The sequence below is a fragment of the Falco punctatus genome (assembly GCF_963210335.1).
Source record: "Falco punctatus genome assembly, chromosome: 6".
NCBI classification, from domain to species: Eukaryota; Metazoa; Chordata; class Aves; order Falconiformes; family Falconidae; genus Falco; species Falco punctatus.
The window spans coordinates 65,968,180-65,988,913 of record NC_137585.1 but is presented as its reverse complement, the minus strand read 5'-3'; the positions used below and the strand labels follow the sequence as shown (position 1 = coordinate 65,988,913).

Here is a 20,734-nt window from a genome sequence, read left to right as displayed (position 1 = left end):
GCCACTTTATCTGGTATGTGATTGGATAGATTTTTTTTTCCCCAGGAAGATACTTCATTTTAGTGTATATGGAAGGTATATTGCACATAGAAACCAGGGGAATAGAGTAGCAAGGCACTAAATCTATCTGCTAAAGAACATTTATTCAAAGACAACCACAAGGCTCAATCTAATTGACAATTTCTGCTTGGGGCCCATGATTAAAATACGAAGGCTGCTGCAGGTAAGAACAGGAAAGAACCAGCACCGCCACTGGCAAGAGCTTGCACAGTAGCTGTCATGACCAGCAGTTACCACCAATTTGCTCTTAGCACCTAGTATTAATCAAGATGTGATGAAAAAAGGCTTCAACTGAACAGCAGGGCAGAGCCTGGGGAAAGAAGAGGTTAGGAGGAGCACCAACAGGGTTTTTGTTCCAAGTATCCTCTGGAATGTATGCTGGATATCCCAAATATGCAGGTGTAAAGTGCTGGGGTTTACAGTACATTAGGCACATTAACCCATACTTTGTCTCTGTTACTGTTTAGTATAACCTTACCAGTTCAGTGAGATTCTTCACAAAGATTTTATTCCCTTCGGGTCATTTCTATACAAAGGCAAAACAGTACACAGAAGAGTTAAGAGTCTGTTTCTAAATCTGAAGAGTTCTCTATCAATTAACCCCGATAGGTGACAACTAGACTATGCATTTGGTGTGACTTGCCGAGTGAAGAATTTTATGAACACAGCAGCTGAGACAGCAAATATTTATATTATTTTCCAGGCAGCAATCAGTGGAAAGGAGATGTGGCACACCCACCACACTACTACAAGAAACTTGAAGCACTTCATGCCTGCACCAGTTTCATACACTAGTGGAAAAACTCCTTGGGTGCAGCATGTTGTTTCTCACATGTGCACGTCTGAGTGATGTTTAATAACACATCTACCTGGACATCATCCCTGTCAAACTCCTTTAACAGGTAAATAGCTGCAGTACAGATACTAAAGATACACCCAGTCCTTTAGTCCTTCATCAGTTGAGTATAGCTCATTTAGGTCCTAATGTACCCAACCTACTTGAAAGTGGTAAATAGCATATGTCATTACGTATTTTTAAATGATTTTTAATAAAAATCTCAGTTTTAAATAAAATATTTTTTTAGCAGCAAGGAACAGAGCCTTGACAAACTGCTCAAGTATTTGCCATTGTTTCTGGCAGATTTTGAAAGTCACACTGAACTTAGTGGGGCCACTGTTTGCTTGGGCACCTTTTTAAAAATCACTGTAAATCACATATGCAGAAACAAAACTATGTAAATCAAATTGTTGATGTATTTGTGTCTTCATTTGACAGAAAGAAATTGCAGTCAGGCATTTGGCCAGCAATTACATGAATACAAATCTCTAAGACAGAGACTTGCCTAAAGAAATAAAAGCAACCCCAAATACCATTGAACTAGAGCCATCCTTGTGGTGACAGAGTAGCTTTAGCTTCACCTGACATCATTTAAAAGTTCTTGGCTGTTAGACAGACATATGTATGCATTTTAACATCTAACCTAGTCTTAGTAGGCTCAGAGCCAATGTTGGTCTGCTTTTAATGGCAGCATTAGTTTGGACATTAGGTGTCTCAGTCACCACTGGAATTCAACTACAGATGACCCAGCTTCTTTCAACTCCAGTTATAAGTACCTGAAGCTATAACAATCTGTGCCAGTCGTTTTTATAAGAGAGTTTGAGAGCTCCCTGTGTGTGACTGGAGACCAAATGGTCTGTGCCTAACTGCTCAGTGCCTAAGCCCTCTTTAAAAGATTATCTCTTTCCTGTGCTTGGGATAATACAGCTACCGAGTATCCAAGCTACCCTAAAGGATGAGACTTAGGGGTCTGGCACCTGGATTCCGCTCAGATTTATGGTTTAACATTAATTTCAATTAACATTTGGAGAAGAAAATGGGCTAAAGGTGGAGGGGAGATGGGGGCATGAGAAAGGAGACTTCCCCTTTAGCTTTGTGAGCCATCAGTGGTGACGGTTATAGGGAGGACCTGCTGGAGGAGAGGCAGCTACGCTGAGAGGAGTTTCAAAGCCCTGAGAAAATCAGGTGGAAAATGGTTTACTAGCTTCATATACAAACACATTCAAATAACAACTGCACTTGTCATCCTTTATTCCAGCTCTAAGACACAGACCAGGGTGTTACACCCTACTTTCCCATGTCCCTCCTGTGCAAAGTTAAGCATTTTAAAACAGTTCATAATTTCCTTCACTTTTAATAAGAACCTACTTTTTTAGGAAGTACAGATATCCTATTTATTCAAATTTTTCATTAAAACGGGTTAGCTGCAAAATGTGTATGCAAATCATTTGCATCAAAAGACTCAATCAAAGCATGGAAAGTTTATTTCTGTACTCACCAACTGTTGCAACTATCTTCATTCATACAGATTTTTGAAAGGAAACCAATTATGTCACTGACTGACTCCCTTCTCAGAGGACCCTTTCCCCACAGCTAACAACCCTTGACAGATTATTTGAGGGAAAAAAAGAGGGGGTTAGTTTGTGCCCAAGAGTACCAAAGAAAGCTAGAAGGTGATTAGAGTGAGGTTTGAGTTCAAAGCAAAATATATGTTATTAAATACCATATAAAATCATTTATATTCAAAGACCTAATTAGGAATGTGTGTAATGAATCCTACCTACTCTTCACAGAGTATGATTTAATTAAAAAATGTTTCAAGCTTATTTGTACTTTTTGGAAGTGGACTGGCATTGAAAAGGCAACCACAATCTCCTCCAGAAAATATATGTGATTACATTGCTGCTTACAGTCCTGGAACCTACTATAAATACCATTTATGGAATTACTGTAATTTCACATCATCTTTGAGCCTGTATATCATGGGCATGCATATGTATGCATGAAATGTTTAAGTCTAGGAGCCAGAACCTCTTTTGTGCTTTCAGAAGTGCTACATACCACCACCGAAGGAGTGCCCCTATTTATGTAGGCTTGACTATCTGTTAATGTTTCCACAGACCATTCATGGCACTGCAAGGAGTTATTTAGAAACAAAGAACATGCAGATTTACCTTACTTGATCACCTCACATACTACATTCATGCTACATTCACAAGGTCTTAACATGCCCCCACACCCCCCACCCCCATCTGGAAAGGTCGGCTAGGATGTTGTGTTGGTTCCTCCTGTGCCACTGCTTGCAGTTACCCATCTTGGACATCACCAGCCAAGGTCTCCAGGCATGCCCCAACATTCACCTGTGCCTATCTGCCTCATCTCCAGGACTTGCTTCACTTCCCAGATCTTTCCTCCAGTTGTGATCTCCATCATCTTTCTAAGCCTTCTTCTCCTCCTCCTCTCCAAGACCACTTCCTTCTAGGAACACATCTTTTCAGCCTCCTCTTCTTTCTGGACCCCCAACATCCCATTCACCAATCAAAATAGTCTATGTGCAGAAGGACAACAAGTGATCAGCCTGCTAACGGATGCATCAGTGTCAACTCTCTTTATTAACTGGAAGACTTAGCAGGTGAACTTTAGTCCAGGTATTCACGACATCTACAACTGGCCTGTACCAGCTGCTGAGTGGAAGCAGCAGGTTTTTATGCTTGACAGTTCAAAAGTTCAAATCTGGACATTCACTCACACCCATACACATCCCAGCTACCCCCCTTATGTTCACATTCATGAGTTGTTTTTTTTTTTTTTGGTTGCAATTGTTGTCAAACACATATAACTCATCTCCTGCAGAGTCACATGGTTTCAAGCAGAAGAATGATAAAAATCTATTTTGTATATGAATACAACACTTGTTTACTGACTACATGTCTGTTGATAAGACTGTTGTTCTCTGCTATTTTTATTGAGGTGTAAGGCAGCCACTAATCACTACCGATTTGTGAGTATCAGCACTATGCATTAACTCTCCCTCTGCTAGATAACATGTTGAGCTGCTGCTACATTTCATCAGTATCCCTGCAAGGCAGCAAGCATAACTCATAAACTAGATACATCCCTCCCCCCAAAAATACCAAACACATTTAATCATGGCCACAAACATTAGCTTTAGCCTTATGTAAGCCTCAAATGAGCACACAAATCTTACTATCTCTATCTGAAGTTTAAACCATGGGCAAGATTTCCAAATAAGCAACTGTGATTTTGGAGAACACCAGGAAATTCAAGCAAAGCAGTAAAGCTCAGCCTGCCCCAAACAAGCAAATACATTCCTTTGCCAAACAAAAGTTCACAGCAGTTAAACACAGTGTTAGAAACAATTGGGATTCACAGAGAAGAAATGGCAGGAGAGGTTCAAAATCTAATGAGAGCACACATCCCCAGACTGGGGGTCTGTTTCTCTTCTGATATGCCAGTATGGAACTTAGTCATCTGCACCCTTTGAAGCCCAGAGCAGTTAAAGGTGGCGAGTACCTCAAAGGAGATTCCTTAACAAGAACTGGCTCAAAAACTTCCCAACCAACGTCTTAATTTTAGACTGTGCAGATCGGAAAAAAAAAACCCCAGCGCTCAGGCTAATCTCAGGATGCAGGCAAAAGGCCAGACTCTCTTAGGAGCTCAAATTCCAAAAAATGAGAGCATGAAGGATTTCTGAAGCACTAGCCATCACTTTTTCTGTCTCAGCGAGTGCCAGCGAGCAAAAGGATCATTTGAAAACTTGGCTATAGACCTCTCATTTTCATTTTGTTTCTTTAAACAAATAGTTCAGCCTAACAATCTCCAGGACAAACACAGCTAAACAAAAAAAATCCCCACCCAGCCCTCACTGATTTATGAAGCCTTTGGTTTGGTCTTCTTAAGAGTCTTCTTCAGCAAATAAAAACATAAATACATTGGTTTATGTTTTGTTAAATAAAAACTCATTTTCATAAATAGTCTGGGAACATGCAGCTGAAACAGATTAGTACTGGTATCAAGTCTTCAAAATAGCAGGTTTTTACAACAGCAGGACATAAGCATGACAATATAAAAGAACTAGAGTAAAATCTTTCCCCGAAACCTTCCCAAGCTGATGTCTTCTGTGGATGTTGGGCAGATGTTTTACTACATTTCTACAGTACACATTTAAAAAGACCATAAAAATTTGTCCCAGAAATGGGATTGCTGCTTCTATTTCCATTCAAGAAATAAATATATATCACAAGTAGTCCAGACTGAGGGGGAAATATCACAGCTGAAGCAGAAGTTAAGTATTTGGTCGGAAATTCATGCAGATTTTAGAAGAGTAATTTCTGTTACCTTGTGGGGTCAGAAATCTTTGTGCGGTTCCTATGTCAAAAACTCACCCACTTGCAACCACAAAAGAAACACAGGTCTGAAAGCAAGTCCTAAGATTATGTAATAATCTTAGAGCAGAGATAAAGAAACCCCCACTATGATTTTTATATATATACATACATATATATAAAAAATACCAGCAAATTTGTGCATTTTTACTTTCTGACTGAACAAAAGCTTATTGACTTTAAACCACTTTGTGTACATGTGAGCATCTGTGTCTTTTCCCTGTGTGTTTAAAGACTAGACATTCCTGTTTGCATTATCATTTTTCCCAGAACCAAGGAAATTTCTAACTATCAAGACTGGCATCACTGAATTAATTATTTTTACTTCTGAAGATTTCCCAACTAGCAGGATTATGAGCAACACTGTACTGCCCTATGAGAAAAATATGAAACTCATAATGAAGAACCTTAGGTTGTTACTCCTGTTTCCTCCTCTGCCATTGACAATGCAACAAAAAAAGTTTGTTTTGTTTGTTGCACTCTCAAATAAAAGAATCAGGAATGTGAAACTTGAGAGGGAAATATTAAAAACAAACAAACAAACAAACCCCCACCAAATATGCCTCAAAAAACCAAACATACAAAAACCCAGAGAAAAAACCCAAAATTTTTCCCAACCTTTCCAGCTATGTTCATGTAAAGGTTTGATTTTGTTGGAAGGCAAGAGTTGTATTTTTTATACAGGAGGGAAAGAAGGAATGTTCAAGATCAGCTACTTGCAAAGAAAGAACATAAAGCTGCAAAGGAACAGGAATTTATTGGGGTAATTAAGTTGAGGACCATTCCTGCAATTTGATTCAGTTCACCACAAGCCTAAAAACCACTCAAAGGTTTCAACCGGGGTTTTGATGCTCATGTAACCAAATCCCTCAAATTTGACATTTACAGACCTAAACTGAATTGCTGATTTTAAAATAAAGTGAACACCATAGCCCCTTCCCAACCCTCTTCAGGAAACAGATGTGTAAGTATAGTCAGTCAGCGTAATCCCTCCCACCTTTTTTGAACTTCTTGCCCAGCTTCTGAGATGCACGGTAAGGAGGTGGTAATCTGAAAAACACTCAATTGCCTTAAGCCTCCTGAAAATAGTCAGTTAAGTAAAGACAGAGAGCGCCTCTCAGGTATGCTGCTTCAGACAAGGACACTTTAACCCTCACCACCAAAAAAAACCACCCACCCACCAAACAACAACAACAAAACCCCAAACCAAAATAAAACTCACCCCAAACCAAACAAAATGACCAAACAAGCACCACCACCCCCCAAAAAAAAAACACCAGGAAAAAAAAAACAACACAAAATCCCTAATACTGAAACCATCACAAGTGTAAAAAAAAAAAAAAAAAAACAAAGAAGGACCCCCCACCCCCCAAGTCTGAACCGTGTCTGATTCAGCACAAGAGGGTCCAACACACACACAAACCCAAACAAAGAGAATTCAACTTTTCCAGATCTTCCAGAATAAGTTTTTCATCCCTAATGCGGAAAGATAATCTAGAAGAAAAATAACTGGCAATCCCAAACAAATAAAGCTTTAAAAAGTAAAAAAAAAAAAAAAAAAAAAGTTTCTTAGTCGAAGATACAGGTCCTTCCACACAAAACTAGAATTAAATAAAAACCAAAATGGGTCCAAATTATATCAAGGCTTGCTACGGGTGTAATGCAGTTCTCAATCTATGTTTTGTCAGGTGCACCATCCAACTTTCTCAAGTTTTCATTACAATGTACAAAAGGTTTTACACTCTTGAAATTGTCAGGACCCTGTCTTCTTGGGTCAGTCTAATCTAATCCTTTACCTCATGGATACGTCTGAATTTATCTTTGATCACTATTGCATCAAGCTCTAGGAATTAAATGAGAATCTTGTTACATTAAAACAAAGTTGTTTATAATCAACCGTGCACAAGCTGTTGGTATGGCTAGCTGCCACACAAATCAAGGTTAAAATAGGCCAGGCTTACAGCTGAAATGTAACTAATATGACATTATTCTTTCAGACATTTGGTTAGGCTGACAAATTTGTAACTCTGTGATTTACACAATGTCCCCATGACATGTGGCAGTACAGCTATTGTGCACACAAGATTTTTATCATGGCAAGGAGGGGGAGAATGTCTACATTTTCCTAATGCAAATCTTTTCCATAACAATTTCAGAACGCATGCTGGCTTGCTAAAGTATACAATTTACCTATCTGAGAGTACATGAAGTTCAAATGGTGATGGATAATTATTTTAATGCAATACAAAATTACCCTGTGGAACTCATCGGTCTAGAAAGTGGTTAAGATACCATGTATAATACTGTTAAATAAAAGTATATTCTTTAGTAACACAAGGCTTGAAATATTTATCTTTTCTTTTGACTCACACACTGCATCAATAAAGTAAATGCTGTTAGAATTCAGTACCAGGAAAGAAAATTCAATTAGTAGGATTTTAACACTCTTGTATAACACAGGAAATGTCTCATGGGATCAGACGGGAGTTTGCTTTATATGACCTTCCATCCCTAAGAGGTACAAAAAGCCTGCACAGATAGGGATATGCTGCCAAATAAGGGAAGATTCTTCTCAGCCTCAGATAGTAGCAGGCCAGAGCGCGAGGACTTCCATCCTTCCCCATCCATTTTAATCCTATCTAATTGTAGATATCCTCAGCATCCATAAAAATAATTTCCAATTCTAAGTATTTGCCCTCCATGGTATCTACTGGCACAGTACCCTGCGAGCTAATTGTCATGTGGGTTATTGGTTTCAAATCCCTCACGAGATTTTTTTTTTCTTCCCCTTTGTGTTATGACAAAATTCAAACAACAAAAGCCTAAATGACCGTTTCTGGGAAGTGCTTACTATTCTGCACAACTCTCTGCCTCCGTAATTAAGCACTCCTCCTAAGGAAGTCTTTCTAGGTCTGAAATTATTAGCTTAACTGTTGCTCAGTTAAAGCACATTTTTTACCATTTTCCTGAAGGAATTCAAAATTGGCCGCTGCTACTGAGAAGATACAAAGATACCATCTATAGGTAACTACTCTGTTCCAGATCGTCACATCTTTAGAAACCATCATACATACTGATTATACAGCTTCCTCCCTGCAAAGCTGATTTTATTCACTGGTGCCACACTAAGCTTCCAGCTGCTGAAGAAATAACAAATGCCCAACCCTTTGCTGCTGAACCAGTTCTGCTTTCCCATCCTACTTTCACCATGTAGGTTTGTGCAAACTTCCTGTGTGGTCTGACGGCTGTTACGTGTTATAAGAACAAATGGGGGTAAAAATAAAAATAAAAAGTGCAGAACTCATTTGTTCCTCCAAATTGTCATGTTTGGTGATGTTGCAGCCTGGAGTCCAACATTGTTTCATGTCCAAATCACAAGCTCACTGTATACATGGCTCATTTTCATCAACAGAGCTTGTGTTCCCCTGTGTTATAGACTGTATTTTCATAACAGCTGCTTAAATTCAATCCACAACCTGAACTGCCAATACACAATGTACAATCAACCCTGTAATATCTTGCAGAGTTTAATGGGAAAACAAGGCAATGATTAGTACAGTCAGCTTAATACAGGTACACAGTACATTCAGGCTAGGTTTCTGTACATTACAGGACATTTTGTTTTCAGGTGGTTTATTTCTCTTAAACACTAACAATGATGGGGTTTTTTTTCTGGAAATTAACTGAAGTCCTTTCCTAGGACTTTTCTGCTATGATGCTTGCCCAGTAAACATCTGTAACTGGCAAAAATAATTCTGGCAAAGGTAACTTCTTATCTGCATGTAAATAGGATAAAGTTATGCCTCCTGGAATTGGACCTGCAGCTTCATCCATGCTCATTCTTCCTGTTGCCTTTACTCAACCACACCAATGCGAACAGCATCAATTATCTTTGTGGTGGATCAAAGTCTTTGAATTTTGTCAATTGCAAGAATAATTACCTATTTTTGTTGTTGGATGCTCTGCTGTGCACGGTTGTACAGTATCTACAGATAAGAGAAGAAAGGCTGTGAAGTGCAACAGATGCATACCAGCCTCATACCAACAGAAAAATTCAGATTGCAGCTTACAATAGAAAATATTGTTTGAGGGTACTTTTAAATTAGGCTACCTCTTAATAAGAGAGTAACTTGTTTTTTTCTGTGGGGTGTGGATAACTGAGATTGCTTTTAAATTTTTATGAGTAGAATGAGAGTTAAGATGGAAAAGAAGACCTCAAAGTCCACATAAAATGTTGATCTATCCAGCTTTGAGGCATCAGGTAGCAACACTCAGCAGTTGCACTTGTAAGACTTGCATGCACGATGTAAGCTTTCATTAACCAGAGATGTTAATGAATCTCATGGCAAACAAAGCAACTTACTGCCCATATATGTAGCTGAAAACAGCAGGGAGATCTGAGCTCAGTCTAAGAGCAGTCCCAGAGCTATATGCGAGAACCACATTGTTCTGGGTTATAGATACAAACTGCTTTTGCAGGAATTAAACAAAAAAAAATCCCCTTGCAAAAAAATGGGAAACTTTCAGCTCAAATGAGTAGCAAAAAAAAAAAAAAAAAAAAAAAGTTACTCTACAGCAAGTTTGGTTCCTGCTGTCACCACTTTCCAATGATTCACAGTTGGTATGTAACTTATATAGTTAGTTTACACAGCTTGCCTACAACCTAGGATGTCATAGGTTTAGGTTTATTAATAGATTATGCTAAACTTATTAGTTTACTTGACCACTGACTAAAGAGCAAAGAGGTAGGTCATCTGTTTCTTTCAAACACAGGAAAAAAATTAAAAATTAATGTAACATTCCCAAGAGCTTTTTAGAGTCAAGACTTCAGACAGAGTAAACTGGGCATCAACAGGCTGGAATTAATAAATACAGTAAGTGCTCTGACCAAGATATTTTTTTCTCCTATTAGATCCAGAAACTTTATGTATAAGAAGAAAGATGTCAAGTCTTCTGCAAAACACATGGGGCCCAACTCCCATTTACCCTAAGTCAGTAGATCTTGCTCAATGAAGCTCTGTCAGTTTGCGTCAGCTGCAAAACTAACCCCAAAAGTCACATAAAAGGCCCTGCCAACTAACTCCTGGACTCAATGAAAGTTTACATCAGCATTTAAATACTTTTCTCCCTATCACCCCATTTGAGACCTTTAATACCTGTCTCCCCCTTCCAAGCCTGTAATTCATCCCAGGCTACATACATCTTTTATTTGCTGTGTCCAGCCAAAACTTGACCCCAGTCAACAACATTTTGCAAGTCTTGGCAAGGTCAGTTTTTCCAACAAGGGGGAAGTCCAAGGGCTACAGGGACACCCACCAGCCTCAGCAGTTCCAGCTGCTGGTGGGACTGAAATTCTTCCCTAAGACCACACCAGGTGTCACGTTAGCAAACATGCTCAGTAGCTTTACTGACAGGACATGTGAAAAATTAAGGCTCAAATATGTAACATGGATCATGGACCCTGTATCTCTTGAAGGCAGTTCTTGAAGTCCTCCCAGGGACCCGAAGCCACCTCTGAGTAATGAGCAGTAACCAGTTGCTTGTGTAAAGCCAAGATTAATTCCAGCCTAAGAGACTGAGAAATTAAATTCATCCTACAAATGCTTGAATATGAATTTAGTTTAGAATTTGGTGAACATGAATTTAGTTTAGTTTAGAATTAGGTAGTCTCAGCTTGAAACCTGCCAGTGCCTCCTGGTTCAGGATGAATGTAATTGGAAGAGTAGTACCGGGGTGGCACATGTAGTAGATGAATACACTTGTGTGTTTATAGCCTATTCTTTGTGGAGAAAGATCATTAAATCCACATATTTTTCGGAATTGGAATATCTCCTGCTTCAAAGACTCACTTGAAATCCTTTTTATAGTACTTTACTGTTTTCTTTAGGACCTGAAAACCAAGAACACTATTTAAAACTAAAAGTCTTAAAACTAAAGAAAAAACTAATCTCTCCCCTTTTTACTTTAAAGCTTTCCATAATATCTTAGAAATTCTTGGACAGAATATGCACAATCAAATCACTCAAAAGTCATACCAAGATTTCCAACCACAATTTAAGTTCTGGCTTCATTGATCTACTAATTTAATACATAAATGTAGTCTGCAGTTCAGGCATGTTAAGGAGAGAATCAGTTTTCCACTGCTGAAGACTCTGGCAAAGTTACCTGAACAAGTAAATTATATTTTTAACAGATAAAATTCTCTCTATAAAGCATTTCTTGAAGATAACCAGCTACAGACAATTTAACTTGACATCTGAAAGGGAAAAGAAAAAGAATGTACCACAACTGACATGGCAGATTTTTCCAATAATCTGAAATCCACACATTCAACAAAAGAGAGAGACATTACAATGTTTGTGATAACCACTGGAGCCTCCCAATGTCTCCCTACCTTTAGATAATCTTCAGTTTTAAAGCTCAGTTGGACACAAAACCAAACAAACAACAAAAAAACCAACAACAAAAAAACAACCAACCAACCAACCACAAAACCCACAAACAAACCAAAAAAAACCAGCAGCAAAAATCCAATGTCAACAGGAGTTCAGTAACAAAGTGGTCCACTAATACCAGCTTGGGACCAACTCAAGAACAAGGATCCTATAATGAACAACCAGAATGAACTCTCTCACAGGGGATGCATGGATTTTCCCAAATGAGGAATAAAAACCTGAGAAACCTCTTCCACTTGCATTGAAACATGTGGAAACACATACAATCAAAGACAAAGCATGTGAGAAACTTACATAGAAATGCAATTCACACAAGTTTGGTTCCTTTTTCTTTTATTTCTTTATTAAGGAATATTAAGAGTATGATCAGTAGAAGCATGTTCAGCTGCTCGTATAAAAGAGGGTGGATGGTAACACTCAGGTTACGCTAGGGATTTTTTTTTAGTGTCACAGAGCATTTTTCAGGAGCATTAGAGCTGCTGAAGCCTAAACGGGTTCCTTGGGAGACAGTGATACCTACCAGGCAACACCCACAGGGAACAGTCAGAGCTTTTTCCTTACAGATAAGAAATTCAGCTCCTGCTCAGGTCATGCAAAAGAAAAGCTTCTGGATCTTGAAGCAAGAGAGACTGCAAATCTCCCTCTTTTCACCTTCCTTTGCTCCATCCTTGGTATGGCACCTTGGGGCTAGCAGGGGTGCTGGAGATCTTTAATGAATCTCCCTTGAACACCATAAAGCCCGTGGAAGTAATAACTACTGGAAGACTTTCATTGCTATGATGACACCCCTCCATGGGGACAGCAGGGTATGCTACTGGTGGCTGGGGCGATGCCACATGGCACAGGTACTGCCGAACGAAGGCGATGAAACACATCTGAGTAAAGTTGCATGTCAACTAGTGAGGGGATTAGAGAAATGAAGAAGAGCAAGAAATAAGCTTATGAAAAGAATTATTCACATGTGCAGCTATCAGACATGAAAAGAGCAGCTATGCAGAGAAGGAACTGCATACCAAAGGAGAGACTGAGCTTGGAGGGGAGTTTATTAAAGCAGAACAGTGTTGAACCGAGCTTACGAATTTTTATAAAGGGTTACTGAGCAGAAGCATCACACACACACACACCAAAAAAAAAAAACCCCAAAGGGGAAAAATAAGAAAGCCAAACCCCCAAGCTAAGTGATTTGCCATTAGGGAAAGCTCAGCCAGATCATTCAGCTTTGGGTTCCAGGTTTTAACCAGCTTCAGCCTAACAAAGTCTTGGAAAAAAGCTGGTGCAATGCAGGCAATTTGACTGGCTTGTCCACAGAGCTGCCTTGCAAAGGCAGAAATATTTAAGAAAGGGTTTTAATAACTGTGCAAGAAATTACTTGTTCTCAGCAGAGTTAAATTCTGGTTTCAGGTAAGTAAATTATTTTTATGAAGGCAGGCGATGAAAAGCCCAGCCCAAAGCTGAGTCCTCACTGCTGTAGGCTCTGTATGGACAGAGCCGTGCACCTCCATAGCCATGAAAAGTTTATAGTCAAAGTAGATAAGACAGGTATTAACAACTCCATTTTACTGGTGGGAACTGAGGCACACAGAGATTAAGTAACTCATCCAAACTGACACAGAAAGCCTGGGAAAAGCTTGAGATTATACCCTTATCTCTCAAGGCACAATGTAACGCTGCCACTGCCCAGTTACCTTTCTTTCTACAGGCTATTTCTCCTTGTTTCAGTTCTGCCAAGTGCAGAACTAGACAAAGCTTAACATTTGCATTGGGTTCGTTATGCAAGAGCTGTAGAGATCTGCAGAAGTATGTTAGGACTCTAATTGATTTAAGAGATTATGACGATGAAATGGTAAATGGAAGTCAGTATCATTAAGTAACATGGGTAGGAAAAGATGATACTGTTTTTACCTGCATCCTGCAGCACGTGCATCCATGTAACTGGATGTCACTAATCACCAGTCAGGAATGAGATTTTGGAGTATAATACATGCAGAAACAAAACAAATTCCCCCCCCCCCCCCCCCCCGCTTTCAAAACAAAGGAACCTGGACTTGATGTCTCAACACCTTAGCAAAGAAACCACTCCAAACAGCTAACACATGTCCCAAAATGTGGATGCAAGACAAACTTACATGTCAAAGAACCCTAAGAGCCCCTCCAGGGCATTGCTTTGTTAGCATAGATGCAACCAGTGTGTCAAACCACAGAATTTATTTGCTCCAAAATGTTGTAGGCTCGAAGTTAAAACTGCAAAACCAGTCAGAGAAATTCATGGAGGAAGAATCCATTGAGACAAAGACATGACTGCTGATATAGGAAGTCCCTGAACTGCAAATCACTGGTGGCTGGGCAAGTGTTACTACGAGCTTACCATCATAGGCTGTTGCTAGGCATCTGTGCTGCTGGTGTGGTAATTCTGTATTACGTTTTAGGGGTTAGGGCAATTTAAACAATTAGGCAAAGGAACATAGCGGCAATGGTAAGTAAACCTCTTTATGAGAGAGCATTCATTTGATTTGGATGGTTAAATCCCCCATAAAGCACCTGGAAGATTTAACAACTCATGTCCAAATGAACAAGATGTAATAAGCTTGTATACAGGCTTGATATGAAAAGTGGATTGTTTTTAGTAAAACAGTGGAGAATAAACTCTTATTGAAAAGAGTGATATTGAATTTTAATCAGGGGAAAATAAAGATGCAAGAATAAATCTGCACAGGCTTAGAGAAGGACTAGATGACTTTTCAGCCATCAACAATGGATGCAGGAGTGTGTTACATCCTAATCTGCTGTTTTCTGTTATCTTTATTTTTCAATCACCCCATACATCCTGCCTTTTTAAGAAAAAAAAAAAATCAAACCAAGAAAAACTGCCAGTATTGTCCTCTACAAAGTGCAGAGGAAGCACAGATGCAAAAGGTGAAAAAGAATTATTAAACCCCCCATAGTTCAATATAGATGGGCCTAATTTTTAATCCCAGTATTACTCACTTGAATGATTGTAGACTTACACATCCAAACTGAAAGCAGGGAATCCAGACTGTGTTTTGCTGCTCATATTTTACACACCAAAGCTTAGTAATAACCATCATCTCCCTGGCAATTCTCATCTGTGTCACGACTTGGGACTTAGGTGACTCACTAACATCCCTTTCAGGGCCACCTTTGACACACGATCTGTTTTTTTTGAGGGTTAACTGGAAACACATTTTTCAAATGTGTTTTTAGTTATTACAAGATACACACACCCTCTTTTCATGCATTTTTTAAAAGCAAGCATATTGTGGCAATTAGGGGGGAATTTGCATTCTCCACTGACATCTGATAATCCATTATCTGTTTTTCATGTTGGCGATGGAGTCCAGTCCATGTCAGTGGGTGAGACTTTCAGGGCTTGTTTTGTTTTTGAGTAGTGGGTGGAGACAACATTGTTCAGGTCCTCAGAGTAAAGCACACAGAGTAAAGAACAATTTATTTTTTTTTACCCAATTTTCTGAACAATAGTTCTGCCTTGGGGGTCTGTGCACTTAACCAGTCTGTTCAGATATCAAATACAATACAGGATGCCTTATCTGAAGCTTTGCTAAGATGGAAAAGTAAAAGCTAAAACAGGAACAAGACTTGCATCACTGTGATCTCAGTTTATTGTTCTGTGCTGACAACCGAATTTGAGCTGTTGTGTGTACTTTTCTCCCCCCTTCCCCAACTTGAACACCTTGAAGTTATTTAATCCATCTTAATTCACAGGCAATCACAGGAGCAGGCTATGGGGATGAGACTATTTGCCCAAAACGGCTCATAATACAAGCACCAACAAGGCTGAAATTGTTCCTGCTGGACTGACTTGCCAAGCATGAAAAACACTTTTTTCCTGAAAAGCCAAACCATTTACAGGCTGTTTGGATGGTGTGCATGGTGGGAAAAAGGCATTTTGGAGAGAACACTTGAATTGTACATCCGCCTGACACATGATGTGTTCCAAATAAGATGTTCCCAAGCCTACCAGCCAAGTTGTACAGGGCAGTTCAATAGGACTTGTGGAACTCAGGTCATCTGTATGCAGAGTGGCAGTGCAAGGCTCACTGCTTCACAGACCACGAGCTGACTGCTCATCTGAGCAAAAACTCCTACTCTTTGCTTCAATTTCACCTTGAGGTTGCAAAGTCAAGTTAAAACCTACTTCTTTTTCCCTAGCAATAAGCCATAGAAAGGTCACATACTTCTTCAGACAGGAATGCAAAGGGGTGCAAGGTCTTTCCTGTATAGGTCACTCACTGCATTTTGCCTTCTTGGAGCCAAATTAAGGGAGAAACACAGCAGAGGAGCCATGCCCTTGAAGGCTATTCTTTTTCTTTCTCCCTTCTCTTAGTGACTCTCTTTGCCAGGCTACTGCTCTGCTTTTGCTGTTGCAGGGGCCCAGAGCACAGGCTCTGGCTTCAGAAACAGCGACCAAAGCTGTCCCTGTCACGTACGAGGAACAAAGCCACGTCCCAGAAGTACGGGGAAGTTTGGAACATGGATTAGAGACATCTCTGGTGTTACAACAGCTGATCTTGGTCTCTCTTATGCGCTAGCAAGGCTAGATCCTAACTCCCATGTCACTTCGGAGACAGACAAACAGGATTTCTGTGTCTGTGGAGGCCTGGGTGAGCACACACCATTGGCTCTGGAGGGTTTTAAAAAGGTCTGAAGTTTTGCCAATCTCTTCTGGCTCCAAGAAATACTACAGGCATGGCACTTATTGTAGTCACACTGTGAAAAGTGAGAAGGCATCTATAAGGGAAGATCAGGCAGCAGTGTGTTAATGTCAAAGCATAGATCTTATGCTGGGAGCTTATCTGAAAAGAGGCAACAGGAGGAGAAAAAAAAAGATAACTCCATGAGCTCTCACAGATTACTTTCCAATAACTTTAATATTCAGATTACTATCAAGAAATCCAGTGAAAGAAAATATTTTCTGGAGTGGGTTTTGTTCTGCACATTGAGCTGTGCTTAGAACCTGGGAGTTCCTCCCCCCCTTGCTGCAATGCGAGCACAGCAGGGCCCAGACTCTCCAGAAAGTATTGCAGCTCTCCTGTCCCACCCCAGGCAGGCACAACCCAAGAGGGAGACCTGGTGTAATATCATCTATACGCACACCATATTGCCATTTATTTTAATACCTCTGCTAGCTTTCCCAGCCCTGCTGGGTGAAGTCCAGCAAAATCCCTGGCCACCCCTCAGCACCACCTTCCCCACCCATTAGGCTCCACCACCAGCCACAGCCCTGTCTGTTGTTATATTGTACCTTTTCCTTTATTACCACCTTTATTCAGAGGGCAGAGGACATGCTTCTAGAGGATTTGGGGAGCAGGTCAGAGGAACCAGAGCTCAGCTGAGATGGGAGTAACTAGCACCGAGGCAACCCATAGCTCTCTAAGCCCCGGGGAATTATTAACCTAATGCAATTATTTCTCCCTGCCACCTGCCTCCGCGAGATCTGCATCCTTCCGTCTCTTTCCCAACTAAGCAGGTCTCAAACTGTGAGCGAGTCACAGAATACAGGTGGTGCACAAGGAAAACAAAATAGAGAATTTGCCACTGCAGGACACTACTCCTAAGCTGATCATAGCATTTGCTACAGCATTTCATTTGGGTCTTAAAGAATTGCTTAGCATCACCTAAGAAAAACACAGAGAAACACTCCTCTATTTCTTATAGATATTAGCTACAGGATCTCTTGATACGTGGGGAGACGACACTAAAAATGGTAAGCCCAGAGGCATCAAATAGGCTAGAAACTGGCCTGCAGAAAAGAACTAAAAATCTATAAGGAAAACGTGATGTGGCATTACAATTTAATAAGTCGCAAGCCATATGAGCTGCATGGTGTCTTCTGGCTTTTTTTTTTTTTTTTTACTATCAGTGATCATTTCGCTTAAATTGCATGCTGCCTTTTCCCACCTCTTAACTCTCTGCACCACATCACATCTGTGCAGAGTTGCTTCTGTAATCACACACAGTAATACATAGAGGAATGTCCAGTAAAATTGACTTAAATCACATATGTGTCCACACAGCTGTAACCTCCAGATCCACACACAAAGTTGGGAAACTTCAGTCATACTGTAAGGGGAAAGTGCCAGGGAGATATTTCTTCTCCAGTCATGCAAACACATCATTTTTCTAAGAAAACAGGATTCTGTGAGAGGGCAACAATGTCTCCTTCTTAAATCTTCTTGACTTTCAAGTGTTTTGTTTCATCCCTCAACTCAGCAAAATCCTGGCACCACCTGACTTGACTAGCAGAGGAATCAGTAGTCTCCCAGAGCTAGATAAGCTTTTAGAATAATTCCTAGAATAGCTGTTCTGGAGCACACACACTGTAAGACAAGACATAGGGAGCTCTGCAAAAGCACTTTACTGGCACTCACTGGTAATGACTCACAGAAGTCACCCTGGCTCTGGTCCGATGTAGCCTGACCATCACCCCGGGTGCCAATCACAGCCCTGCGCTCCACCATCCCACACAATGCTACATCCCAGCAAACATCCACACCGAAGTTTTGGAAGTCAAATAGAAACTCATCACTCTGTGCTGACAGACCTAAATGACTTTCTTTTTTTAAAAACAAAAACACCAAAACCAAACAAACTCAAAACAATAACAACCACAAAAAACCTTGCAATAAGACTGCTGTACCAAGTCTCATACCGCAGACAAAGATAAAAGATCTCAGTCCACATTCCTACACACAGGCTCAGAAGATGGTCAGAGAAGTTTAAACTTCTGAAAAAGAAAGTTCAGCGCTATGCAAACATGAGGAAAAAAGAAAACCTAGTTATGTAGGTAGACTTTATAGTTTGACTTCTGAAAGACTTTTTCCTCTTTCAGCTCAGGACACATTTAAGTTCTTTAAAACACTGTAGCAAGAAGCCAAAGTATACTTTAAAATATTATTGTTATTATATATTTATAATAATAGTATCACAAGCCACACACTCCCTCAAAATCCCTGTAATTTACTTCCATAAGAAAAAGATAAAATATGGTATTAGATGCAGCTTCATGTTTTGCATGAGACCTGAGGGAAATGCATTTAACTTTATCTTTACCTAATTTTACAATTTCTCCATCTACATTCCCAGCTGTTTCCAATGTTTTAGAAGTTTCTGCAAACCATCTGCAAAGTTTTCACATGTCCAGATTCTCAATAGGGCAAACCCAAGGCATTTATAGCAGCGTTAAATACGGTCGTTTAACACTGTGGAGCTTTAATACCTGCAGCAGACACTAAGGGTGATTATTTTTTTTTCCCCTTAGCCTTCTTTTTAGCCGTTCGAGTTACCATTTTTCACTATTCAAATTAAAAAAAAAAAAAAACAATAGCGCTGAAGGTAAAAATCAGGAGCAACTTTTAAGTATCAAACAGATGCCTTAGAGGAACAACGAACTGTGGAAGTTTCAACAATAAAACAGAACGCGCACATTTGTCCCTCTGCCTTCCCCCAGGGCTGTTTCCACTTCTTGATCAACTTTCACGCCGGTGTTCGGGGCTCCGAAGCTCCCCACCGCTGCCCCCGCTGCGCGCGGCGAGGCACGCAGGGAGTTAATCCCGCAGTTCCAGCCGGTGCGAGCCTCTGCTATTGACTCGCATTTACAGAGCAAGCTCTCCCCCCCCCCCCCAAAAAAAAAAAAAAAAAAAATTCCTGACTGCACTGTAACACCGAGAAGTATATTTTAAAAATCTCCCTCGGGTGTCTCTAAACATCTGCTCAAAGGTTTGCTGTTTCTTAAAAGGGCTCTAATTACCAGAAACTCCTCTTACTTAAGCCCAGGGCTCACATTTCCATTATAACTCAAGCTCCAGTTAATTTAGGGCTAAACCAAAACCTCCTGTACCAAACAGAAGAAAACATAGGCCTACCTTAAAACTTTCCAGCTTTTCAGAGGATCCAAGTCAGAGATTATAGACACCATTGTAGCAACAATAAAATATATATATAGGAAAGAAAGAGAAAAAAAAACAAAACACCACAACCACGGCAGGGAAGCCTAACCACAAAAGCAGCAAGTACTCTACTCGGTGTGGGAATGACAACAAACTCAGCACAGCTCTTCCTCCTTCTCAAGCTGATAAGCACTTGTCCCAGCTTCTCTCCACCCCCAAAATCAATCTTGTGCTATATTGCTTCACAGTCCCAGTTTCATTTCTTCACCACTACCTTTCAAAGCCCTTGTAATCTGCTCCAACTGATCAAATTTGACCTTTTTGTAGCCCACTTTATTCCAAGCACAGCCCTCAGTTAAATCTCTCTTTATTAACACCGTCCTTCTTGGCTTTCTTTTGGAACAAACACAGCTCAAGCTTGAAGCCTCCAGTCTTTGCCAGCAATCATTTACAGATTACTGCAAGCTGCAGTCTTCTCCTTTTGGGTATTTTCTTCTACCTTTGCGGTTTGCTTTTATATTATTTTCTGAAGGTTGCTGGGGTCTCCCTATTCTGTGCAGGCTGGAGTTGGGACGCTTTTAGAAAAGGCACTTCCTAATGCAGCTCCTCTCCCACCCTTGCCTCCTCCCCTTACCCCTGCCCTCACACAGGCAGGGAGACACGCACATTAAAAACAGTTCACAACCTTCTGAATATAGAATAATCTGTCTTCCCCCCCCTTTATTTATTTTTTTTAAAACCTAATAGTTTTGTAAGCTGAAGCTGTGACTGAAAGCAATCTGATTTATAGCAAGACTGCTATTATGGTGGAATAATAAAAAGCCTAATAATGCAAAGACAGATGTAACCCTTTGGATGTTTGAAAGGGGAAGATGTGTCTATACAATTCCATTAAATCCATTCCTTCTTTTTGTTGCTACTTAAAAACAAATAGTAAAGCATCCTCCAGATCACTATGGTGATCTGAAAAGTTGTGTAACTGCCGTTAGTATGTGTTTATTTAGGAAAATCTAGATGATTGGCTTCTTTTGTGTTTCTGTAACACTTTTT

General features: G+C 40.1%; 1 protein-coding gene across 2 annotated transcripts in view; it reads right to left on the bottom strand.

Moving 5' to 3' along the window:
• The window catches only part of CELF2 (CUGBP Elav-like family member 2), a 376,863-nt gene extending 356,678 nt beyond the window's left edge, over positions 1–20,185 (bottom strand). Inside the window, exon 1 of one of the 2 annotated variants that reach the window (XM_080392046.1) lies at positions 19,661–20,185. In XM_080392046.1, coding sequence (XP_080248172.1) covers positions 19,661–19,713 — 53 coding nt within the window. In that variant the 5' untranslated portion in view covers positions 19,714–20,185. The remainder of the gene's footprint in view (positions 1–19,660) is intronic. The other variant, XM_080392047.1, reaches the window with a different exon arrangement.
• Between the last annotated feature and the right edge of the window lie 549 nt (positions 20,186–20,734).